Source organism: Nerophis ophidion, linkage group LG09 (assembly GCF_033978795.1).
Source record: "Nerophis ophidion isolate RoL-2023_Sa linkage group LG09, RoL_Noph_v1.0, whole genome shotgun sequence".
In the NCBI taxonomy this organism is placed as follows: domain Eukaryota; kingdom Metazoa; phylum Chordata; class Actinopteri; order Syngnathiformes; family Syngnathidae; genus Nerophis; species Nerophis ophidion.
The window spans coordinates 10,078,016-10,104,546 of record NC_084619.1 but is presented as its reverse complement, the minus strand read 5'-3'; the positions used below and the strand labels follow the sequence as shown (position 1 = coordinate 10,104,546).

Below are 26,531 nucleotides of genomic sequence, written 5' to 3'. Positions count from 1 at the left end.
CGGGCCGTGTACCGGGCCGCAGAAGAATTTTCTATACATTTTTATTTAAAAAAATAAAAATATATATATTTTTTGTATTAAATCAACATAAAAAACACAATATACACTTACAATTAGTGCACCAACAACACAAACCTCTCTTTTTCATGACAAAGAAAAATAAAAAATAAAAAAACAAAAAAGGTGTGTATGATTTCCATACACACCTTCAAGTGAGCTAGAGTAGTGGTCCCCAACCACCGGGCCGTGTACCGGGCCGCAGAAGAATTTTCTATACATTTTTATTAAAAAAAAAAAAAAAAAAAAAAAATTTTTTTGTATTAAATCAACATAAAAAACACAATATACACTTACAATTAGTGCACCAACAACATAAACCTCTCTTTTTCATGACAAAGAAAAATAAAAAATAAAAAAACAAAAAATAAGGTTCCCCCACCAGACCGCGAGACAAATTATTAAGCGTTGACCGGTCCGCGGATACAAAAAGGTTGGGGACCACCGAGCATGAATGTCCCGGTGCGATTTTTATGTTCAATATTTTACAGTCCACTTGGCAAGAATCGACGCTTTACACGGACTGTAGACAATCATTAGGTGTAATTGTCAATATGCAAAACAACACAGTACTTCTTTATTCCAACAAATATATAAAAAAAACATGCATTTACATTTTTACAAGTATCTTACATTAAACACAAACTTTCAAAACGGTTGACAAACGCCAAAACACAGCAAAAACATATTTACAATCAAAACACCTCCAAGAATAACGTGCAAGCGTTTCCTATAGAAACAAGTGTGCAATTACAGTATTAAAAAACTTCAAGCCTGAGGTGTAAAACATTTAACAAACACCATACAAATAAACACTTTTTTTGTCAAATACTGTATTCAATACAGGATCATCGACATGTAAACAGTAAAAGGGTGATCTTCAAGAGAAGCATATGTTGGTGCAAAAACCTAAAAATTGTCCGTAAAAAAAAAAAAAAACGTCATCGGTGAAGAATTTAAGGAGCAGATGGGATGTTGTTTAAACCCTCAAACACAATCAGAAGAAAAAATAGATGTAAAAAGCAGTCAAAGATCAACAATTTAAAGACCTGCTGCAAAAATGCAGGTAAAAGCACAGTTTTAAGTTTTGGTGACAGCTTTTTCTTCCCTTGAGTGTGTGTTGTGATGATTTGCTGTGTCGCCTGAGCGTCCATTGATCTAAACTCTCAGCTGGTTGTTGTAGTGCTTTGTTGCGGTGTCTCGTGATCTTCCTCATCAGCAGAATCACCTCGACTCTTTTGTTCTCGGCCACTGCGGTCCATGTCCTCCTTATCGCATGTCAACATTTCCACTGGCAAGGGCTTCCAATAGTCGTAAAGCTGACACTGCAATGAAAGTAGGGGATTTTTTATATACATATATACATACATCCATCATCTTCCGCTTATCCGAGGTTGGGTCGCGGGGGCAACAGCCTAAGCAGGGAAACCCAGACTTCTCTCTCCCCAGTCACTTCGTCTAGCTCTTCCCGGGGGATCCCGAGGCGTTCCCAGGCCAGCCGGGAGACATAGTCTTCCCAACGTGTCCTGGGTCTTCCCCGTGGCCTCCTACCGGTTGGACGTGCCCTAAACACCTCCCTAGGGAGGCGTTCGGGTGGCATCCTGACCAGATGCCCGAACCACCTCATCTGGCTCCTCTCGATGTGAAGGAGCAGCGGCTTTACTTTGAGTTCCTCCCGGATGGCAGAGCTTCTCACCCTATCTCTAAGGGAGAGCCCCGCCACACGGCGGAGGAACTCATTTCGGCCGCTTGTACCCGTGATCTTATCCTTTCGGTCATGGCCCAAAGCTCATGACCATAGGTGAGGACGGGAACGTAGATCGACCGGTAAATTGAGAGCTTTGCCTTCCGGCTCAGCTCCTTCTTCACCACAACGGATCGGTACAACGTCCGCATTACTGAAGACGCCGCACCGATCCGCCTGTCGATCTCACGATCCACTCTTCCCCCACTCGTGAACAAGACTCCTAGGTACTTGAACTCCTCCACTTGGGGCAGGGTCTCCTCCCCAACCCGGAGATGGCATTCCACCCTTTTCCGGGCGAGAACCATGGACTCGGACTTGGAGGTGCTGATTCTCATTCCGGTCGCTTCACACTCGGCTGCGAACCGATCCAACGAGAGCTGAAGATCCCGGTCAGATGAAGCCATCAGGACCACATCATCTGCAAAAAGCAGAGACCTAATCCTGCGGTCACCAAACGGAACCCCTCAACGCCTTGACTGCGCCTAGAAATTCTGTCCATAAAAGTTATGAACAGAATCGGTGACAAAGGACAGCCTTGGCGGAGTCCAACCCTCACTGGAAACGTGTTCGACTTACTGCCGGCAATGCGGACCAAGCTCTGGCACTGATCATACAGGGAGCGGACCGCCACAATAAGACAGTCCGATACTCCATACTCTGAGCACTCCCCACAGGACACGGTCGAATGCCTTCTCCAAGTCCACAAAGCACATGTAGACTGGTTGGGCAAACTCCCATGCACCCTCAAGAACCCTGCCGAGAGTATAGAGCTGGTCCACAGTTCCACGACCAGGACGAAAACCACACTGTTCCTCCTGAATCCGAGGTTCGACTATCCGGCGTAGCCTCCTCTCCAGTACACCTGAATAAACCTTACCGGGTTTACATACATACATATACACAATTATATATACACACGTATATACAGTCGTGGTCAAACATTTACATACACTTGTAAAGAACACAATGTCATGGCTGTGTTGAGTTTCCAATATTTTCTACATTTTGTGATAGAGGGATTGGAGCACAAACTTTTCACAAAAAACCTTCATGAAGTTTGTTTTTTTTATGAATTTATTTGAGTCTATTGAAAATGTGACCAAATTTGCTGGGAATCAAATCAGCTTCATGGCATGGCCTCTTAACTTCATGGGAGTTATTATTATTGACGACACCAGTTGACTTCTTTGAGTCCATTTAAATAAAGCTCATGTGATGCAGTCATGAGACTCGGTTACAAACGCGACGATAGCAAAGTCAAAGGAACTCAGCACAGATCTGAAAAAACAAATCATTGACTTGAACAAGTCAGGAAAGTCACTTGGAGCCATTTCAAAGCATCTTAAGGTTCCCAAGAACAACTGTGCAGACAATTGTTCGTAAGTATAAAGTGCATGGCACAGTTTTGTCACTGCCATGATCAGGAAGAAAACGCAAGCTATCACCTGCTGCTGAGAGAAAATGGTTTGGGATGATCAGAGTCAAGGGGGAACCACCAAAAAGCAGGTCTGCAATGATTTGGAAGCTGCTGGAACAACGGTGTCAGTGTCCACAGTCAAGCGTGTTTTGTACCGCCATGTACTGAGAGGCTACACCATGCAAGAAGCCACACCTTGAGGCTCGTCTAAAGTTTGCTGCTGATCACATGGACAAAGATAAGACCTTTCGGAGGAAAGTACTGCTGTGAGGTGAAAACAAAAATGTATCTGTTTGGCCCCAATACCCAGCAATATGTTTGGAGGAGAAAAGGTGAGGCCTTTAATCCCAGGAACACTATTCCTACGGCAATCAGAATCAGAAATTCTTTATTCATCCCAGAGGGGAAATAAAAATTTTCAGGTATGGTGTTGGTATTATTATGCTCTGGGCCTGTTTTGCTGCCAATGGAACTGGTGCTATACAGAGAGTAAATGGGACAATGAAAAAGGAGGATTAACTCCAAGATTCTTTAGGACAACCTAAAATCATCAGCCTGGAGGTTGGGTCTTGGGTGCAGTTGGGTGTTCCAACAGGACAATGACCCCAAACACACATCAAAAGTGGTAAAGGCATGGCTAAATCAGGCTAGAATTAAGGTTTGGATTGGCCTCCCCGAAGTCCTGACTTGAAAACCCAATGAAAACATGTGGACAATGCTGAAGAAACAAGTCCATGTCAGAAAACAAATTTAGCTGAACTGCACCAATTTTGTCAAGGAGGAGTGGTCAAAAATATCAACCATAACCTTGTAGATGGCTACCAAAAGTTGCTTATTGTAGTGAAATTTGCCAAGGGACATGTAACCAAATATTAACATTGCCGCATGTATACTATTGACCCAGCAGATTTGGTCACATTTTCAGTAGACCCATAATAAAATCATAAAAGAACCAAACTTCAGGAATGTTTTTTGTGACAAATAAGTATGTGCTCCTATCACAAAAAATGGAAACACAAGACAGCCATGACATTGTGTTCTTTACAAGTGTATGTAAACTTTTGACCACACACAAAAACACACACACATAGTATGTGTGACAACTGTACATTGAGAGGTTTGGATTGCTGGAGGAGCATCTGCACTTGGTGTAGATCCTGGTCAGCAGGTCCTTCACCTGCAGAGTATAATTAAACATTTTTGTCACATTTCACAATCTCAGGCAGTTTAAATAAGGTTCATCCAAATATTTAACCTTGCTCCTGTATAGACATTTCACACTCTCTCGGATATCACACTTGACATGTTTTTCGAGTTCAAAGCAGATCCTCAGCAGCTGTTCCTGAAGAAAGACACATGAGAGGCAAACAATGAGACACATTGGACAATAAGGTGCACATGTTTGCTGTGTGGTGTACAATAGCTGTGTAATGAGTCATTGTAGTGGATAGTAAATATACACTGACATACAAGCTGTACACTGACTAGGGATGGGTACCTTTCACATTAGAACCAATATGGTACCTGGGAATTGATAATGGTGCCAATTTTCGGTACTTTTGGGTGTCCACGTGGTAATTAAATGTTAATAGTTTGATAAAATATTTATTTTAAATGTAACATTAAGCACTGCACTGAAAATAATTATGCTGTCAAGTTATGTCTTATTTTCTTACATTTAAGTCTCATTTGCAAGTATTATAACGTAGACTTTGCATGCAGTTGCAATTCCAAGACGTTAGATGGCAGTAGTTTATAGACTATAGTGTGTTGTAGTAGACGGGAAGTAGTCTTTTCCATTAAGTTGAATGTGGCAGTCTTGTCTTTTATTGCACCCTACAAAGTGTTCATACTGTAAGTTTGGTACTTTTTTACACACCAGCGGTTTAATTGTAACATGCATCTTAGTTGTAGTTCCATCCATCCATCAATTTTCTACCGCTTATTCCCTTTCGGGGTAACCTCATCGCAGGGCCAACACAGATAGACAGACAACATTCACACTCACATTCACACACTAGGGCTAATTTAGTGTTGCCAATCAACCTATCCCCAGGTGCATGTCTTTGGAAGTGGGAGGAAGCCCACGCATTCACGGGGAGAACATGCAAACTCCACACAGAAAGATCCCGAGCCTGGATTTGAATCCAGGACTGCAGGACCTTCGTATTGTGAGGCAGACGCACTAACCCCTCTGCCACCGTGAAGTTTTATTCACCAAATCGCTAATGCTAAGCAGTAGCATTTATGCGAATATTTATTGTAGATTAGCGGGGTGTAAAAAATAGTCAGGAAGTGTCGTGGATGGCAAAGGGATTCTGGGCATTTGTTGTGTTGCGTTTATGTTGTGTTACTGTGAGGAAGTTCTCCCGAAATGTGTTTGTCATTCTTGTTTGGTGTGGCTTCACAGCGTGGCGCATATTACTGAGAGTGTTAAAATTGTTTATATCACAACCATTAGTATACTATGTATCACCCAGTATGCCTTGCAGTCGTGTGCATGTGTCTACGGAAGCCACACACAACATGTTCCTGGACTGACAAGCAGATCGTACATGTTGTAGAAGGCGACAAAGCCAATGGCTTCATAACACGCCTAATACTTATTAACTGGGTGACTGCCTGCAGTCATTCTAGAGAATGTTTGCGTCTCTATTGTCTTATAGGCTTTGTGACACGGGTCCTAAATGGCTCTTTGAATGGAAAAGGATACCGATCCCTGAACCATGTATATCAAATATTACCGAATGGTTTAACCGCCACCCGCCCGAATCTAATTAAAATCTATTTTTTCGTCATGTCACCCGCCCGACCCGCGGTTATCCGTGGATGACACCGCAAACCGCGCATCTCTACCGCTCGGGGTCTGAGCCCATTTTGTGAATTAAACGCCTCTTCCTAATATTAGCCTATGTATAGCGGTACACCACAACTGATGGACGGGAATACTTTAAGGGGGAAGAACAACAAAGTTTTGACTTAAAGTTCAAGCTAGCGGTTGTGAAGTATGCGGAGCAGAATTCTGGTTTGGCAGCGGCCAGGCAGTTAACGTTGACCCAAAACGTGTACGCGAATGGAAACAAAAAAAGGGACAACTACTACCTCAGTCGGCAATCGATGGAAAACGGGCTCGCTTATCTGGCGGAGGTAGGAAGAAAGTGAGCGACGAGCTCGATGCTAATTTCTGTCAGTGGATACATCACATTCGTGGACTGAACCACCGTGTGTCCCGCAAAATGATCTGCATTAAGGTCAAGGAGTTATATGCCACCTTGAGTGACACGATAGACACCGGGGTGGTGTTGGTGCAACAAGTGGCTGGCTTAATCAATTCCTGTGTCGGAACAACTTTACCCTCAGGAGGAGAACAACTGTTGCACAGAAGGACGCTCCCGTCGAGAAGATTGTCAACTTCCTCGTTTCCTCTACTAAACAGAGGCCAAGAAAATCCAGCCCAAAAATATCATCGCCATGGATGAAACAGCCGTCTGGTTTGACATGGTTGGTTTTAGTACGGTCAATGAGAGGGGCGCCCGTTCCATCTGCCTCAAAATCACCGGCCACGAGAAATCACGCGTCACGGTGGATCTTGCAGTCAAAGCAGACGGGACAAAGCTGAAGCCTTACATTGTGTTTAAAAGGTGCTGTCCGTGATGTAAAGGCTATGCAGAGCATCCCCGGGGTGATCATAGCTTCCTCCAAGAATGGCTGGTTTAATGATAACCTGACAAAGGATTGGCTCCAGAGGGCAGTGGGAAAATTTCACTTCGGACCGAGGCTACTTGCTTGGGACTCGTACCGATGCCATATGAGCGAGGCCATGAAGGCAGAGCTCAAAAGGGGCTACAACCCTACAATGGCTGTTATATGTGGAGGTTGCACAAAAAACCTGCAGGCCCCCGATGTTGTGTGGAATGGCCCTTTCAACGCGCAGCTCCGTGACTACTATGATAACAGGATGGCTGGTGATAAAGACAAGACCTACACCAAGTCAGGGAACCTGACAGCCCTTTCCCGCCGCCTCCTGGTCGACTGGGTCCTGGGATGCTCTGGATCGGGACACTCTGATCAACTCATTCAAGGTAGGCTGGCTGGCTGTGTGTGTGTTTGTTGTGTGTTACAATTTGCTCAACACTCGCCTCAGCCGCAGGTATTCGCTATTTTGCTTGCCTGAATTTCAGGAAAGGCAGAAGATCAGGGGTGCCGAAAAACGCTTAGTTAGCATAGTTCGCATCATCTAGCTAGCTTACTTGATGTCACAATCTGAACACCCTTGGGTCCAAACCAGTCGTAGTTCTAGAGTATTTATAATTAGCCCCTGAGAAGGGATATTATTTAAACAGAAGCCACAACACCAGAAATATATAACCTGAAGCTTTGGGATATAGTTCTCAAATGGGAAACGTTTTCAAAGTTCTTTGCATACATGTTATAGAATTTTCCATTACATTTTCAATGATTATAATGTTAGTAAATTATTTACAAAAAAAACAACACCTTGTGGTACATTACACAGGACATGTAGGTGTCAAAAAGACAGCCAAAAAGTCAATAAATGACAACAAATCTAAAAGGTAAAATATAGTGTTGAAATGCACCAAATTGCAGGAAGTCTTGATTTTCAAAAAGTTCTTTCTGGGCTTCTGTAGCTGGACTTTGCGCCACTAATTTTTCTTTTCTTTTTTCCCTTCAGTTTTCCTCTTTTTTCCCTTGAAATGTGTTCTCATGCCTGAAAATATCAGCATTACCTCAAGACAGTCCGTGACAACTACGCCCGTTTGCATTTGATCTGTGCCCCCAGGATTGATGTCCCATGCAACAGAGGTATTGAAACATTCTTGATTTTACGTAAATCGGTACCTGGTAGTACCGTGGTAATTTAGTCTGTCTCTTTAAAAGCACTGAATACAGTACCCATGGGCTTCACGGTGGGAGAGGGGTTAGTGCGTCTGCCTCACAATACGAAGGTCCTGCAGTCCTGGGTTCAAATCCAGGCTCGGGATCTTTCTGTGTGGAGTTTGCATGTTCTCCCCGTGAATGCGTGGGTTCCCTCCGGGTACTCCGGCTTCCTCCCACTTCCAAAGACATGCACCTGGGGATAGGTTGATTGGCAACACTAAATTGGCCCTAGTGTGTGAATGTGAGTGTGAATGTTGTCTGTCTATCTGTGTTGGCCCTGCGATGAGGTGGCGACTTGTCTGGGTGTACCCCGCCTTCCGCCCGATTGTAGCTGAGATAGGCGCCAGCGCCCCCCGCGACCCCAAAAGGGAATAAGCGGTTGAAAATGGATGGATGGATACAGTACCCATCCCTAACACTGACCACTTTAAAGTATATCCAAGTTGAGTTTCAATGGTAGTGCTTTGTGAGTGAGGGGGTTACTGTAGGACCTGTCATACCTTCTGATGAGCTGGGAAGATGTGAAAATTGGAGGCTTCATTTGTCAATGTCAGCAGGCTGTAGCAGAGGTAGTAGGCCTGCAAAACAAATATTTTCAATGACACTAAAGTTGACAGTCATTGCCCCCGCGTAATGCAAGGTGTGCCCGCTGACTGCACACTCACTTGCTGATCCAGAGAAGACCAGCCATCTTTTTTAGGACTACTGTTGGAGGCGTTCAAGATGTTGCGAAGGAGGGATGAGGGTTTCATAAGGGGCACATAGGGCCTGAGATCAGAGAGCTGTACGAAGAAAGAGATTAACACATTACTACAGACATCATACATCCCTATGAAAATATATTTAGAGAAATAGGAACCTGAATTTCTTCTGCTCTTGTAGGTTGGTACTGACAAGATCCATCTAAGACTTTTGAAATCATTGCGAGGCTTAGATGCTGTCGCAGGCATCTACTAGAGAAAAATGTGGTAAGTGTACGGTCAATTTTCCCAATCAAACCCAACAAAGAGGCTTTCACACCTTCCGCGGGTGCTGTCAGGTAGCAACTGAACAAGAAGGCACATGTTGTGGTGGTCGTCTGTCAGGTCAGTGAAGGCCTGGCAGATTCTGGGCAGCTGAACGACATTTTACACAAAAATTAAGTAAATAGACACAAAATGACGACTGTATTTCGTAGTTTTGCTGCATGCATTACGCCTTTGATGCAACAACCAATCACTACAGTGGAACCTGGATTTACGAACCCTTCATTGTACTAAACTTTTTGATTTACGAATCAGACCGAATTATATGCTTTGTTGTACAAATATTTCATACAATCATTGCGCCTACAGTGCTGTCATTTTGTTGCCCTGGCAGCAAATCCATTGTGGACGGGCTGATAACTCTGTTGCTCACAGCTCATTCCGTCAGCCCAGGGTTACTGTTAGCTACCGTGCTACTTTGAGTGCTTTTTAAGTGATTTATTAGTAATTTAAAACATTTGGACAATTACAAACAATGTGTACTCTGAGACATTTGGGAAGAATCCACAGCGTTGTTGACATGGTCTTCTCCCACCTGTTGTAAGCAAAGAAGATTAAATGACAAGGTAAAGTGGATTTCTAATCATTGTAATGACCTGAATGTTAAAATTAAAGAGTTTTGTGTTTTCAAACAGTGAGTGTTGGCAGGGCGCGGGTTGTTTAGTCTTTCTTAAGAAAATAGAAAGTTGCTACATCACTCCCCTATGTATGTTTGTTTGATATACAGACTGTATAGCATTTGGGTAAAAAAAAAAACCCTATTACTAAAATATGGATTTTTGTCCATGCTGCAACGCATTCATATATAAAATATTTCTTGTGGAGAAATTTGCTTCAATATACAGTGGGGCAAAGAAGTATTTAGTCAGCCAGCGATTGTGCAAGTTCTCCCACTCAAAATGATGACAGAGGTCTGTAATTTTCATCATAGGTACACTTCAACTGTGAGAGACAGTATGCGAAAAAAAATCCAGGAATTCACAGTTGGAATTTTAAAGAATGTATTTGTAAATTATGGTGGAAAATAAAGTATTTGGTCAACCATTCAAAACTCTCACTGATGGAAGGAGGTTTTGGCTGAAAATCTCACGATAAATGGCCCCATTCATTTTTTCTTTAACACGAATCAATCGTCCTGTCCCCTTAGCAGAAAAAACAGCCCCAAAGCATGATGTTTCCACCCCCATGCTTCACAGTAGGTGTGGTGTTCTTGGGATGCAACTCAGTATTCTTCTTCCTCCAAACACGACGAGTTGAGTTTATACCAAAAAGTTATATTTTGGTTTCATCTGACCACAAGACATTCTCCCAATCCTCTGCTGTATCATCCATGTATCCATTTTGGTATAAACTCAACTCGTCGCGTTTGGAGGAAGAAGAATACTGAGTTGCATCCCAAGAACACCACACCTACTGTGAAGCATAGGGGTGGAAACATCATGCTTTGGGGTTGTTTTTCTGCTAAGGGGACAGGACGATTGATCCGTGTTAAGGAAAGAATGAATGGGGCCATGTATCGTGAGATTTTGAGCCAAAACCTCCTTCCATCAGTGAGAGCATTGAATGGTTGACTAAATACTTATTTTCCACCATAATTTACAAATAAATTCTCTAAAATTTCTACAATGTCAATTCCTGGATTTTTTTTTCACATTCTGTCTCTCACAGTTGAAGTGTACCTATGATGAAAATTACAGACCTCTGTCATCATTTTAAGTGGGAGAACTTGCACAATCGGTGGCTGACTAAATACTTTTTTGCCCCACTGTATGAACTTTTCTAGTTACAAACTGTGTTTAAGAACCAAGTAAGTTTGTAAATTGCGGTTCCACTGTATAGAAATCTTAGCCAACTAATCTAATGCAAACAACTCACCATTGCATTCCAGTCCCTGATGTTGTTGACTATTTTAAACAGCACAGTGTAACTTTCCACACTCGGCAGGGAGATGAAGTGAGTATCCAGACTCACTCGAGCCACCATGGTCATCAGCAAGAGCAGCTCAAAATCACTGTGCGCCTGAGGACACATGCTCATGCAGTAGGACAGGTACTGCGTACCAAGCACAAAAGGAGAGAAACAAGCAGTCGGTTTACATGCTGATATCTCTTGCTAAAGTTTCTTTCTCCATGTAAATGATGGAAACCTGTTGCTACCTTAAAGATGTTATTACAGTTGAGTTCAGGAAAGGTGTTCCCATCTCTACGGCTGGAGGGATCATCACTTTGAATATAAACATCCTCCCTGTCAAAAAAAAAAAAATACATTCAACAACAAGAATAACAAAGTAGACTTATTTAAAAAACACTTACAACAAATCTCCCTCTGTAAATGTTGGCTGAAGATTTTCCAATGGGAACAATTTCAAAAACGCAACTCCCATGTTTAGCAGGACCAGCGTTACATCAGCCAAAGCAGGCACCCACACATTAAAGAGCTGGCTTCCGTTTTTCACTGATAAAGACAGCAACAAAAAAAAAAAAAACATGACATGAGGTGATGACAACAAAATGATGGAAATAAGTAAAGATACTCACCTTTGTTATATGCAGCCGAGCTTGCAATGTCACAGAGGGCCTGTAGCATCTTGTCAGATACCATCCCCTCAGAATGCACAGACATCATCTAAAAAATGTTTACAAATTGTTGGAGTGTGTTTTACTATTGAAGTCGTGCTATAGTAGGGGCCTACCTTGAATAGGAATTTAGTAACTTGAGGTGGGCATGGTGAGTTATAACCATAAGCTTCTTGGAATAATCCTATATTCAGATGCAGTCTCATCTGAGCTGGGCTGGACCTGACAGGAGTAGAGCAGAAACAACACAACAAACTATTTAAAAGCAGCTGGAACTGATGGGAGTCAAAGTAAAACCCGGAAGCAGAGGTCATACAGGTCGGCGATCAGTAAAAGTTTTCTGGATTCTCTTTCTTAATCCGAACTGCAAAAGTGTTGCTTTTTCACGCCACAATTTGTACATGGTTATGTCTTAATGCTTCATTGGTAATGTTATTTTGTTTATTCTGGTGGTCTTTGAACGCAACAAAGCTGCGTGAGGCAAAGCAAACGTGAACCTTGTACAGAACTTTCTGTGGGACTGCCAGAGCTGAAAGGGGAACTGCACTTTATTTTGCCCATCACCCGCAATCCTTATGGGAGACACGAAAACACACATATTTTCCTTTTCTGTGCATTCTAAATCGGAGACTACTGCTACTAAGAAGCGGTAAACATGAATTGATTAACGTGGACCCCGACTTAAACAAGTTGAAAAACTTATTCCGGTGTTATCATTTAGTGGTCAATTGTACGGAATATGTACTGTGCAATCTACTAATAAAAGTATCAATCAATCAAACAATGCAAGTAAATGAGCAAGACCACTTTCTTTGTTTTCTACCACTAATAGCAGACTTTGTGAGAGCCTTGGAGCGTTATCATGTAGTGCGAGGGATGTAATGGCATCAAAATCTCCCTGTATGTACAATATTATTGTGGTATATGTCCACAAAAAAGACCTAAAAAGGCCGTAGTGTATAAAATGAAGTGGCAGGAATGTTTAGGAGAAACACTTACTGTAATTGAACACAAACATAATGTTAAAATGTTATATTTATTACTACAAATGTGTCTTTTATGTGCAAATAATTGTGCAGGAACATCTACTGTTTCTAGCAAATATATTTAAAACAATGTACAGTTGTCTAAAAGTGACAATGTAAACATCCAACATAAAACAATAATGTTCACTTCAGTCTTTTTCAACATTCATTTTCTGAGAAGTGTCCTCCACAGTTTGGAAAATGCTGTTTCTCAGAAAAGTTAACCAACAATAAACCTATTATGTAAATACCTCACAAACTTATGTTTGGCTTTGCTGACTTCAAATGTATTTTCTGGGTGAAAATTTATGAGGTGGCAACCTGTCCAGAGTGCAGCGTGATAGGCTCCAGTGACATCGAGAGAGACAGCAGTAGAAAATGGATGGACAGATTGGGGATACATCAAGTAGTTTTTTAGTTTACACCTATTTCCTGCACCGCAGTATTTTCGTCGACTGCGTGCTCTGCGACGTGACCGACTGGCTCTGTGTCGCTTTGGAAACTCAACAAGAAAGTGCCGCTCTTTGCATTACAAATGCAGACTTTCTTACCTCCGCCAAAGAGGTTATATTTTTGCCAGGGTTTGGTAGCAACATAACTCAAAAAGTTAGGATAGATGATACTTTTTTTAATGATAACAATTCCTCTCATCTACTATGTACATACTCCACATCCTGCTTACGATGTTCCACACCCCGCCACCTTCTTAGCCCTGTGCTGTGCAGAGGATTTTGAAGATGTATTTCGGAGCCGGCAAACGCTAAAGCGTCAGAAAAAAAATACCAAGTTTTTGTTTGATGAAGTCACGAGTCACTGCATTTTTTTAAGACTTTGAAACTGCAATGCCGCAGTATCTACAAAACTGTTACAACCCTTTGTAGTACTATTGCTTAACCTTTGATATAAGCAGAACAAAAGGATACAGACTGTTGGGATGGTTGTATCATTCAGCACTTGTCTCCTTGAGCTGATAAATTAAGAATAATCCTACCTCTTCTGATAAAAAATATTTCCCAGCGAAGTTGCAAGGTCTTGTGCTGCATTCCTTTTGTTGAGAGCCGTATAGTATCAAGTTGGTAGCTTGTGAATTTTCAAAGTTGACCAACTTTTCGGCTTAGTGCCACAACCTTTTAGTATTCAGCTGAGGTGCATGATTTATACTCTAACATTAACTTTTACTAACTCAAAGGCAATAGAGCAGAAGGAGCTCAAGCTTATTCTTCATCATTTTAGGGTGGGTCACAACCAATGTTGTAAGCAGATACCGAGCTAGTAGCTGGCTACTCTTAGTGTGCGAAGTAAAATGTGAGAAATTTGATGTGTTACAACGCTAAAAAGTAGTTAATCTGTGTTAGCTCTTACAATAACAATGTCTTTATAGCTTGGTTAACATGCATGTCATGCCATGTAACTGGGGCATTGTTGTTTGTTTTGGATGTTTTTGAGAGCGCTTTATAGGCGGACTAGATGAATCCCAATAACTTGTACATTCAGCCGCCTCGTACTAGCACATTTTTTAACTTTTTAAATCGCACATAAAAAGGGAAAGACGCGTGTTTCCTGTCTTATATAAAGATTGTGGATAATGGAAAAAAATGCAGTTCCCTTTTAAACAACGTACCTTTAAATGGACTGTACTTATTTATCATTTAGTAGGGGTGAACACCAAAATGTTATATTTAAAAAATAACAATAATAAAAGTGTGTGTGATAAATACTTAAGAGCTTAAAACTGGATTGTGTTGTCATTGAACAATGGCAGCAAAACTTCCCTGTGTCAAAAGTAGCCTTTTTTGCACTGTATTGATTGATACTTTTATTAGTAGATTGCACAGTTCAGTACATATTCTGTACATCCATCCATCCATTTCCTACCGCTTATTCCCTTTTGGGGTCGCGGGGGGCGCTGGCGCCTATCTCAGCTACAATCGGGCGGAAGGCGGGGTACACCCTGGACAAGTCGCCACCTCATCGCAGGGCCAACACAGATAGACAGACAACATTCACACTCACATTCACACACTAGGGCCAATTTAGTGTTGCCAATCAACCTATCCCCAGGTGCATGTCTTTGGAAGTGGGAGGAAGCCGGAGTACCCGGAGGGAACCCACGCATTCACGGGGAGGACATGCAAACTCCACACAGAAAGATCCCGAGCCTGGATTTGAACCCAGGACTGCAGGACCTTCGTATTGCGCGGCAGACGCACTAACCCCTCTGCCACCGTGAAGCACAATTGACCACTAAATGATAACACCCGAATAAGTTTTTCAACTAGTTAATCAATTCATGGTACAAATATATCCTATCAGCATAATACAGTCATCAGACAGGTTAATCATCATAGTATATACATTGAACTATTTACATTATTTACAATCCGGGGGGTGGGATGAGGAGCTTTGATTGATATCAGTACTTCAGTCATCAACAGAGGAATGTGGACATTGAAAGGTTTTCGCCTTTCTTAAACCAAACCGACGTAAAAAGAAGTGATCTACTGTATTCTCACACACAAACAAGGCTCACCAAAGGAGTGTTTTCTGTGCTGCACTTTGTGGTTTGACCATGCATTCTCTAAGCTGAAGCGAATCCTGACTGAAAAGCTGCCCAAATTTCTCCAGGTCAAACACGACCTCGCCCGGGGGCACCTCCCTGAATGCACAGGAGGTCAATGAGAAGCGCTGCAATAATTTCCTGAAAAAGAAACAAAACAAAATGAGTGTGTCCCAGTAATAAGATATAATGTATCCATAGCCTCAGATACAAGTCGTCCTATCAGATCCTGTAATAAAAAGGTACCTCAACTTTTCACAGAGAACCCAGTGAAGGTGGGTTATGTGACATAATGATGCATAACGTCTGTTTCTAATGTGACTGTCATTTACACAGCTTTTGTCCCAGGCTCAGACTAGAATTTTAGCGTAATAGTGACTTACTGTTCTTCACTAGAGATGCCCTCCTCATGGCTGTCTTCATCCTCATTTTCCACTATTCGCAACAGCTCTTCATCACACGCAGTACGAAGCTGTGCCTCGTTCTCTTTTGCCCTGTACAAACAAAACAGGTTAGGTCAAACTTTTCTCTAATAATGTAGTAAAATCTTCCATTTCAGTGGTCCTTTACTTTTTGTGGGTGCGGATTTCTTTCAGCATCTGGTCAAGGCTGTTTCTGTAGGAGCTGCTTCTTATTCCGGTGATTGGCTGCTGCTGATGCAGTAAAACACATGCATCAAGTACATAAACTGGTTAAGAGTTAAGAGCAACATTGTGAAAAAAAAAAAAAAAGGATCTTACAACTTTTAACGGACTGCCGGTACATCTTGGTGTGCTGGGCTCTGAAAAGGTAGACTTTTCTGGTGTATTCGGAAGCTTGGGAATGTGGTTCATGATCTCCTGCAAGGAGATCAGTTGATCGTCGCTGCTGTCGGAGGTCTGGCTTGAATCCAAATCTAAAGTTAATCCCAGACCAAAGTCTAGGTCCTCATCTAAAGGATCCACAGCTTTATTCGGCTTTTGTCTGTAAAGTCCACTTGGCAGCCTCTTGATTGGAGACTGGGAACAACTTGAAGGTTGCTTGTGATCCCCATGAATGGTCTTGCTGTTTGGGACAGATTTGTTTTTCTCTTCCAATTTGTGTGTTTGTGAATGACACCCTTTTAAGGGGACAGAACAGTCGGGTTTAGATTCTTTAGGAGAAATGCACACTATGTTTTCTACTTGCATCTTTGGTAATGACAAAAAAGACATAGAAGAGTGGGAGGGGTTTGCTGATGACATGCAGATGTTTGCAGAACAAGTTAGTTCTGAGTCTTTCTCCTTAAGAGAAGACTTTGCAGAGCTATGGACACTGGAGTCGTGTCCTTTTTCTGTGGTGGCTGACATTAAATCAAACTTGGGCTTGTGCACAGGGCTGAGAATGGCATCGGGGGTGAACAGGTCACTTATACCTTCAGAAACAGCGATAGTTTTTCGGCGAAGGGGTTTTTTCCTTTGTATTGCCGGAACGCTCAAAGACGCCCCGTTTACCTTTGATTTATGAGTAACATCGAGAGGCTTTTTGGGCTCCTCCGTCTGCGATAATGTGCTGCGAGTCTGGACTAAAGAAGAACTCTGATGTCTATGTTGAGATGAGGGGCTGCTTAAATGGGGATGAAGGGAGTTGGTAGTGGGCTTTTGGGGAACATCAGTGCTTGATCTTCGCCTTTTGTCATACTCTTCTCTTCTTTTAGGCACTGTTTCTACATTTGGCTGTGAAAAGGGTTGTAAGTGTACAATGTCATTTGTTAATTGTATCTGGAGCTGCATTGCCCCTGATGGCGAATGTCTTGTCACAAAAGGTTTGGCTGAAGGGGACACGCAGGGCAACTGCTTAAATGTAGATGACAAATCCATACTTGATGATTGGCCACCCGTGGGTTTATCATCTGGAAATTGACGCTGCAACGCTGATACCTGTGATGTTTTATGAGGGCTATTGAGCACTGGATTTGGAGGTTGGATTTGGATAGGTCGGGCAAGCCGAAGACAAAGCTTCTTGGTTCTGATGTCATTGTCCTCGCTCTCCCTGTGCCTCTTCTGAGAGGAGCTCTCTACTGAAGACAAATACACAGACAAATGTAATGCATTGGTTATAGTATTAGTTTATTTCCAACCTGCATACAGATACAATGTAGTACATAACATATTTGCAGTTTCACATTTCCGAAAGGATAGGAAATAGCAGAGCTAATTTAATCCTACCCTTTTTCCAATTCATGGCAATTGCTAACACATTTATTCACTTCCTGTACTCAATCACTGACACTAAGAACTGAATATATAACAGAGTTTCCATTACATTCATTTATTTGTGGCGACCCGACACGAAAGAATTACGGCCGCCAAAAATAAAAACAAAATAAAATAAAAAGAAAAATCATTTTATTTTTTTCCCCGGCTTTTGACTCGCTCGACCGCTCATAAAAGCAATGGGACTCTGTCTGTGAATAGAGCTTGTAGTTACATATTATATAAATATGTAAATATTTAAAATAAGTATATAAATATGTACATAGTGTTGTAATTATATTCCAACTCAGCGTTCTTCTTGGTCATCGCCGCCGCCGCTCACCCCCCCAGGAATCCAGGAATTCACATTGTAGGAATTTTAAGGAATTTATTTGTAAATTAAGGTGGAAAATAAGTATTTGGTCAATAAAAAAAATTCAACTCAATACTTTGTAATATAACATTTGATGGCAATAACAGAGGTCAAACGATTACTATGGGTCTTTACCAGGTTTGCACACACAGCAGCTGGTATTTTGGCCCATTCCTCTACGCAAATCTTCTCGACAGCAGTGAGCAACACGGACTTTGAACTCCTTCCACAGATTTTCTATGGGGTTGAGGTCCAGAGACTGGCTAGGCCACTCCAGGACTTTCAAATGCTTCTTAGGGAGCCACTCCTTCGTTGCCCGGGCGGTGTGTTTGGGATCATTGTCATGCTGGAAGACCCAGCCACGTTTCATCTTCAAAGCTCTCACTGATGGAAGGAGGTTTTGGCTCAAAATCTCACAATACATGGCCCCATTCATTCTTTCCTTAACACGGATCAGTCGTCCTGTCCCCTTTGCAGAAAAACAGCCCCAAAGCATGATGTTTCCACCTCCATGCTTCACAGTAGGTATGGTGTTCTTGGGCTGTAACTCAGTATTCTTCTTCCTCCAAACACGACGAGTTGAGTTGATACCAAAAAGTTCTATTTTGGTTTCATCTGACCACATGACATTCTCCCAATCCTCTGCTGTATCATCCATGTGCTCTCTGGAAAACTTCAGACGGGCCTGGACATGCACTGGCTTAAGCAGGGGGACACGTCTGGCACGGCAGGATTTGATTCCATGTCGGCGTGGTGTGTTACTGATGGTAACCTTTGTTACTTTGGTCCCAGCTTTCTGCAGGTCATTCACCAGGTCCCCCCATGTGGTTCTGGGATTTTTGCTGACTGTTCTCATGATCATTTTGACCCCACGGGATGAGATCTTGCGTGGAGCCTCAGATCAAGGGAGATTATCAGTGGTCTTGTATGTCTTCCATTTTCTGATAATTGCTCCCACAGTTGATGTTTTCACACCAAGCTGCTTCCCTATTGTAGATTCACTTTTTCCAGTCTGATGCAGGTTTACAATTCTGTTCCTGGTGTCCTTCGACAGCTCTTTGGTGTTGGCCATAGTGGAGTTTGGAGTCTTGACTGTTTATGGCTGTGGACAGGTGTCTTTTATACAGATTATGAGTTCAAACATGTTCCATTAATACAGGTAACGAGTGGAAGACAGAAGAGCTTCTTAAAGAAGAAGTTACAGGTCTGTGAGAGCCAGAGATCTTCCTTGTTTGAAGTGACCAAATACTTATTTTCCACCATAATTTACAAATAGATTCTTTAAAATTCCTACAATGTTTCCCCCACATTCTGTCTTTCACAGTTGAAGTGTACCTATGATGAAAATTACAGACCTCTGTCATCATTTTAAGTGGGAGATCTCTCCCAATCGGTGGCTGACAAAATACTTTTTTTGTCACACTGTATATAAAACCCAGAAGGAGTTATTTTGATGTTTTTTTAGGGGCCCTTTAGGCAGAATTTAACAACTACTAAAGGCTCCATTGTAAGCAGACTTTTGATCTAATGTAATATTTAAAAAGCATTAACAAACACATCTGTTGTCATGTCTTTCATAATGATTGTAAACAATAGGCAAAATTCCCAAAAAAGTGCCTTTCCCCTTTAAAGTTTATTGGAGACAATATGGCAAAGTTTGTCAAAAGCACTTTGCAACAGAAAGCATTAGTACAAAAAACTTATGCCAGCATTTAAAACAGAAGCATTCAGCTAAGGGGGAGAAATGCTACCCCTCACGAAAGAGAAACATGACCGCCAACAAACTCCTGCTAAGAAGCAGCTTGCTGTGGTGCAATCATTTACCCCGTATGATAAGCAAGGGGCAGGATCACTGAACCTGTAAGTTGTGCTATTGTTTGAAGATAGAGATAATGAACATTGTCATTGGGTGTTTTTCTTTCAGATTCATGAACCAAATAATTTATTTTGCATGTAAAATAGAGCATGTAGTTTTCAATGTAAACAAGTTCGTCTGCTTGATATAATCGTCCATCTAGTCAAACTAAATCTATGTATATGACGATAACAGATTAGGTAGTGTAGTAAATTAATATTACCTGGAATGGATTTTTCACTTGAAGGCATTTGCATATGTTGGTCCTAAAGAGGGGAAATAAATAAAGTCTCCTTATATGTTACTACACTTCTTTTAACAAAAACTCTTACCTTGTTTGACGGTGGTCTATGTTCCGTGCTACTTCTTCTTGTCTTGGATTTATGATTTTTCCTAGAGTCGAAAGATGTAACGCGGATGCTTGAATCTTTCTCTGGCTGAAGTAATTTAACAAGGGAAACATTCAGACGGCCGTGTTGAGACCCATCATGTTTGTTAGCAACATGAGTTGACCCCATTGACTGACAGCAATGCAGAGGAGCCGGTTTGTCCCCCGAATGCCACTTGGCCAAATTATTATGTCCTTCCTTGCGTGACCCAGATGAATTAACTTTTGCTGCAAGAGGATAGGAAGGCTGGCAAGGGGAATCCGTTCTGATGCGTTGGCAATCTGGGCTAAATTGCGGCAACATTCTCCTTGGTGGCGCTACGAGGCGGTTAGGAATCTGAGAGGGTTTCATTGGAGTCTCTGAAAGAAAATTTTGGAAATTGTATAGTTGGTGGTGTTAAAAAGTGCAAGGTCATTCATAAAAAAAAACATACAATTAAGATACAGTGGAAGCTCAAAATGTGACTTAAGATAATAATTGTATTATAAACCCTGCCTACGTCCCCGTTTTATAAATAGGCCGCATTTTTGATACCTTTGAAATACACTAAATGTGGGATCAAAAATGGAATTTAATGGTTTCAATTTGTTTTCCTAATGTAAAAAAAATCAAAACCATTAAATGCTTATTTAAATTAACATGTGTATTACTTCTAATTAAAACACGTTATACATTCCCTGACAAATTGCAAGATTATATTTAAAAATATATATTTGGTGCCCAAAGATTCACAGTTCTAGAAATAGTAGTAGTAGCAGCAGTTGTTGTTGTTGTTCAAGGGAATAGGGAAAGTTTTAATGCGCTCTGTAAAAATTATGCTTCAAATGACGAAAATATTTGAACATAACATGTCATTATGTGTCTATTACAAACACTGTTTCGTTATGAGTTGGGAAATTGTGTTAGATGTAAATACAAACAGAATACAATGATTTGCAAATCATTTTCAACCCATATTCAGTTGAATATGCTACAAAGACAACATATTTGATGTTCAAACTGATAAACATTTTTTTGTGTGCAAATAATCATTAACTTTAGAATTTGATGCCAGCAACACGTGACAAAGAAGTGGGGAATGGTGGCAATAAATACTGATAAAGTTGAGGAATGCTCATCAAACACTTATTTGGAACATCCCACAAAAAATGCTCAGTCTTTCACAAGAAAGAATGGGGCGAGGTACACCCCTTTGTCCACAACTGCGTGAGCAAATAGTCAAACAGTTTAAGAACAACGATTCTTAAAGTGCAATTGCAAGAAATTTAGGGATTTCAACATCTACGGTCCGTAATATTATAAAAAGGTTCAGAGAATCTAGAGAAATCACTCCACGTAAGCGGCATGGCCGGAAACCAACATTGAATGACCGTGACATTTGATCCCCTGTATCAAAAACCGAAATCAATCTCTAAAGGATATCACCACATGGACTCAGAAACAATTCAGAAAAACAGTATCACTAAATACAGTTTGTATGCGAAAGCCATTTATCAACAACATCCAGAAACGCCGCCGGCTTCTCTGGGCCCGAGCTCCTCTAAGATGGACTGATGTAAAGTGGAAAAGTGTTCTGTAGTCTGACGAGTCCACATTTAAAATTGTTTTGGAAATATTAGACATCGTGTAATCCGGACCAAAGGGGAAGCGAACCATCCAGACTGTTATCGACGCAAAGTTCAAAAGCCAGCATCTGTGATGGTATGGGGGTGCATTAGTGCCCAAGGCACGGGTAACTTACACATCTGTGAAGGCACCATTAATGCTGAAAGGTACATACAGGTTTTGGAACAACATATGCTGCCATCTGATGATGTCATCATCATGGAGCCGATCAAGGCTGCCTCGGTGCTCTCGTGCGCGCTGTTTTGTTTGTTTTTGTGCGTAAATTGTGTGTCCGCGTGCTCTTACACACGCGAAGAGCTACTGTACATCAGATTTATCACCCCTACGGATTTATTACCAGTCATTTTAGCGTCAGCTGCGGATTTGGTCCACTGTTTGATCAAAAGAGGTAAACCACACCGAGGACGAAAGGGAGCGGGCGCCGTCAGTCTACGCCAGGGGTGCCCACACTTTTTCTGCAGGCGAGCTACTTTTCAATTGACCAACTCGAGGGGATCTACTTCATTTATATATATCATTTCTATTTATTTATTTATTTATGAAAGAGACATTTTTGTAAACAAGTTAAATGTGTTTAATGATAATACAAGGGACTACTCTCATTTGGCTCATCTCGGATGGTGATGAGTCTGCCTACAGGAGAGAGGTGAACTGGCTGGCGTCCTGGTGCAGCCTCAACAACCTGGAGCTGAACGCCCAGAAAACAGTGGAGATGATCATGGACTTCAGAAAAGTCACAGCCCCACCATAGATGTCTTTCTTTCACGAAGACAAGAATACAAGTTGGTGTATTACCTGATTCTGATGACTTGCATTGATTGGAATCAGACAGTAATGATGATAACGCCCACATTTTCAAATGGAGGAGAAAAAAAGTTGTCCTTTCTGTACAATACCACATGAAAGTGGTTGGTTTTTGGCATCTAATTCATCCAGCTTCCATACACTTTACAAGAAAAACATTGGCGGCAAATTCCGTAGCTTGCTTGATTGACATTCACGGCACCCGAGGGTCTTGTGAGATGACGCTGGCTGCTGCCAGTTCATTATTATGAAAAAATGACAGAGAGGAAGGCGAGAAACACTTTTTATTTCAACAGACTTTCGCGCCGTCCCTTCCGTCAAAACTCTAAAGGCCGACTGCACATTTCCTATCTTCACAATAAAAGCCCTGCTTCATGCTGCCTGCGCTAACAAAATAAGAGCCTCGGAAAGCTGGCGTGCACAAGTAATGTGCACGCCAGCTCTCTGAGGGACTGCTTGTGCACGCCAGTTTTCCGAGACTCTTGAAACTTGGACTGTTGAAAAACTGAAGCTCTACATAAAACAAGTATGGCAGAGAAATCCACTTTCAAAGCTTCCACAATTAGTTTCCTCAGTTCCCAAACGTTTATTAAGTGTTTTTAAGAGAAAAGGTGATGTAACACAGTGGTGAACATGCCCTTTCCCAACTACTTTGGCATATGTTGCATGAAATTCTAAGTTAATTATTATTTGCAAAAAAAAAATAAGTTTATGAGTTTGAACATCAAATATCTTGTCTTTGTAGTGCATTCAATTGAAAATGGGTTGAAAAGGATTTGCAAATCATTGTATTCTGTTTATATTTACATCTTAACACAATTTCCCAACTCATAAAGAAACAGGGTTTGTAATAGACAAATAATGGCATGCTATGTTTACATATTTTCGTCATTTGAAGCATTATTTTTACAGAGCGCATTAAAATTGTTTTTATTTACCTCTAACACAATTTCCCTACTCTATGGAAACGGGGTTTGTACAACCAACTCGAACAATGGTTATACTAGTGAAAGTATGTCTTGGATCCATTATGGATTGAACTTTCACAGTATCATGTTAGACCCGCTCGACATCCATTGCTTTCCTCCTCTCCAAGGTTCTCATAGTCATCATTGTCACCGACGTCCCACTGGGTGTGAGTTTTCCTTGCCCTTATGTGGGCCTACCGAGGATGTCGTAGTGGTTTGTGCAGCCCTTTGAGACACTGGTGATTTAGGGCTATATAAGTAAACATTGATTGATTGATTGATTGAAAGTAAGTAGAGCATGCTTAGCAGCCTAATGTATACCAAAAACCAAAGAGAAGACATTTTATCAAGGTATGCGTATAGGCTACGGTTTCAAACGTTTTAAAGGTTAGAAAAATATATATTTTTGACCAGTTTAGGTAGAATTGCATCATTTCCCACGACACACCAGACAATATCTCACGGCGCACCAGTGTGCCACAGCACAATGGTTGAAAAACACTGCTCTAACCAACACATTTTACACAAATAGAAATATACACCCCCGCTAGCACCAAACCCTGCCTCCCCCCCTCCCCTCCGTGCGTCGAGGTGGGCGGGGTTGGGTGCTAGGGGGGGTGTATAATGAAGCCAGGAAGAGTTAGGGATGCATGGGATTCTGGGTATTTGTTCTGTTCTATTTATGTTGTGTTACTGTGAGGATGTTCTCCCGAAATGTGTTTGTCATTCTTGTTTGGTGTGGGTTCACAGTGTGGCGCATATAAGTAAGAGTGTTAAAGTTGTTTATATCACAACCTTCAGTGTAACCTGTATGGCTGTTGACCAAGTATGCCTTGCAATCTCGTACATGTGATGACAGAAGCAGCAAAATACATGCGTCCGGCCGGCACGCAGATAGCATGGTGTAAAAGCAGGCGCGATGACATGTTGTAGACGCAGTGGTTCTCAACCTTTTTTCAGTGATGTACCCCCTGTGAACATTTTTTTAATTCAAGTACCCCCTAATCAGAGCAAAGCATTCATGGTTGAAAAATAGAGATAAAGTAAAATACAGCACTATGTCATCAGTTTCTGATTTATTAAATTGTATAACAGTGCAAAATATTGCTCATTTGTAGTGGTCTTTCTTGAACTATTTGGAAAAAAAAAAAGATATAAAAAGAATTAAAAACTTGTTGAAAAATAAACAAGTGATTCAGATATAAATAATGATTTTTACACGTAGAAGTAATCATCAACTTAAAGTGCCCTCTTTGGGGATTGTAATAGAGATCCATCTGGATTCATGAACTTAATTCTAAACATTTCTTCATAAAAAAAGAAATCTTTAACATCAATATTTATGAAACATGTCCACAGACTGAATATTGCATTGTTGCATTTCTTTTCACAGTTTATGAACTTACATTCATATTTTGTTGCAGTATTATTCAATAAATATATTTATAAGAATTTTTGAATTGTTGCTATTTTTAGAATATTTAAAAAAAATCTCACATACCCCTTGGCATACATTCAAGTACCCCCAGGGGTACGCGTACCCCCATTTGACAACCACTGCTGTAGAGGACGTTAAAAGTATAGCCATCACGGCACGCCCTCAATAGTGTAGTCCGGGTGAAAATCGAACAATGTTAGCCCCGGCTGATTTCCGGGAGAGGCACCAAAATCCGGAAACCTCCCGAAATAATCGGGGAGGTCGGCGATTATGCAGCTGAGCCACATCAGAGTGGCCAAAGAGCCGCAGGTTGCCGACCCCTGCCATAGGTCATAAAAAAATATCTGCCGTTATCTATATCGACCATCACTGGAAAAGCTTATATTCTGATACAGTTTTCAGCCATATCGCCCAGCCCGACTTTGACATACCTTTAATCTTCGGAGAATAGTATGTTGCATTCTTAAGTGTCCTGCAAAAGACAATAAACATCAGTGTTACAAACTGTGGGAAATCATGTTGCAAGGATACACTCATCACTAATAGTAAAAGCTCACATTAACCGACACACCTTGAATACTTCAAAGCTTGCAGCAAGCGGCCAATCAGGTGAAGACACCTGCACCAAGCAATGCTGACCTAATGTGCAACTATTATTACACCAGCAGGCTGCAGCAAAATGTTTTATTTTGACATATTCTTTAAAAAAAAAAAAACACTGTAGTGTTTGAAGAAGCACAAAGACTAAGTGAATGTCAGTGCACGACACAATTCACCCCACAAGGGACCATTGATAGAAGATGACTGCATGAATGTACGCATTTTTTTTGTAACTTTATATTGTTGTTTAGATCAAACAATGTGAAGTTAGACAAAGATAAACAACGTCAGTGACTTCATCTCCTTTTTTTGCATACGTAGGACCGGAAGTGCGCCGTTTTAGCTAACATTAGCCGTTAAACGCTTTCACAGAATTTTAGCGATGTAAAAAAAAAAAAAAAAGGCTTCTTACCGTTTATCCCCATGATTTTCACCTCCATTTTTCATGTTGGTGCCACATAAAGTAGATGTTTATTAATAGGTGCCAACCGCCGCGGCGTTCCTGCCCTCAAATGATAGCCCGCCCGAGGAAGGCAGCTGCTGATTGTTGGCCCGAACTGCATCATGGGTATTTGAGTCTTCTTCCGAACGTTGCCAGATGGGAAATTACACATTAGTGGACTACTACCTTAAAGACCTACTGAAACCCACTACTACCGACCACGCAGTCTGATAGTTTATACATCAATGATGAGATATTAACATTGCAACACATGCCTATACGGCCGGTTTAGTTTACAAAATTAAAATTTTAAATTTCCCGCAGAGTTTCTTGCTGAAAATGTCGCGGAATGATGACGTGTACGCGTGACGTCACGGACAGTTAGAAAATATTAGCACTGCGCACACACACAGCTAAAGGTCGTCTGCTTTAATCGCATAATTACACAGTATTTTGGACATATGTGCTGCTGAATCTTTTGCAATTGGTTCAATTAAAAATAGAGAAGTCAAAGTAGAAA

General features: G+C 41.4%; 1 protein-coding gene across 4 annotated transcripts; it reads right to left on the bottom strand.

Annotated features, from left to right (window-relative positions):
- Positions 1-612: 612 nt before the first annotated feature.
- Positions 613-26,139, bottom strand: slf2 (SMC5-SMC6 complex localization factor 2). Of its 4 annotated transcripts, none has more exons than XM_061910227.1 (20): positions 25,982-26,139; positions 25,401-25,441; positions 20,077-20,492; positions 19,968-20,010; positions 16,044-17,341; positions 15,874-15,956; positions 15,687-15,797; positions 15,277-15,444; positions 11,838-11,943; positions 11,683-11,770; positions 11,458-11,599; positions 11,302-11,389; positions 11,021-11,197; positions 9,141-9,235; positions 8,980-9,073; positions 8,786-8,902; positions 8,621-8,698; positions 4,477-4,563; positions 4,331-4,398; positions 613-1,382 (listed from the first exon to the last, which is right to left on the bottom strand). In XM_061910227.1, the coding sequence occupies exons 1-20, from the start codon at positions 26,014-26,016 to the stop codon at positions 1,337-1,339; spliced, it is 3,381 nt and encodes a 1,126-aa protein (XP_061766211.1). In that variant the 5' UTR covers positions 26,017-26,139; the 3' UTR covers positions 613-1,336. The 4 variants fall into 4 exon arrangements, with proteins under 4 accessions (XP_061766211.1, XP_061766212.1, XP_061766213.1 ...); XM_061910228.1 differs by having other exon boundaries at positions 8,980-9,070; XM_061910229.1 differs by having other exon boundaries at positions 15,874-15,953.
- Positions 26,140-26,531: the final 392 nt, after the last annotated feature.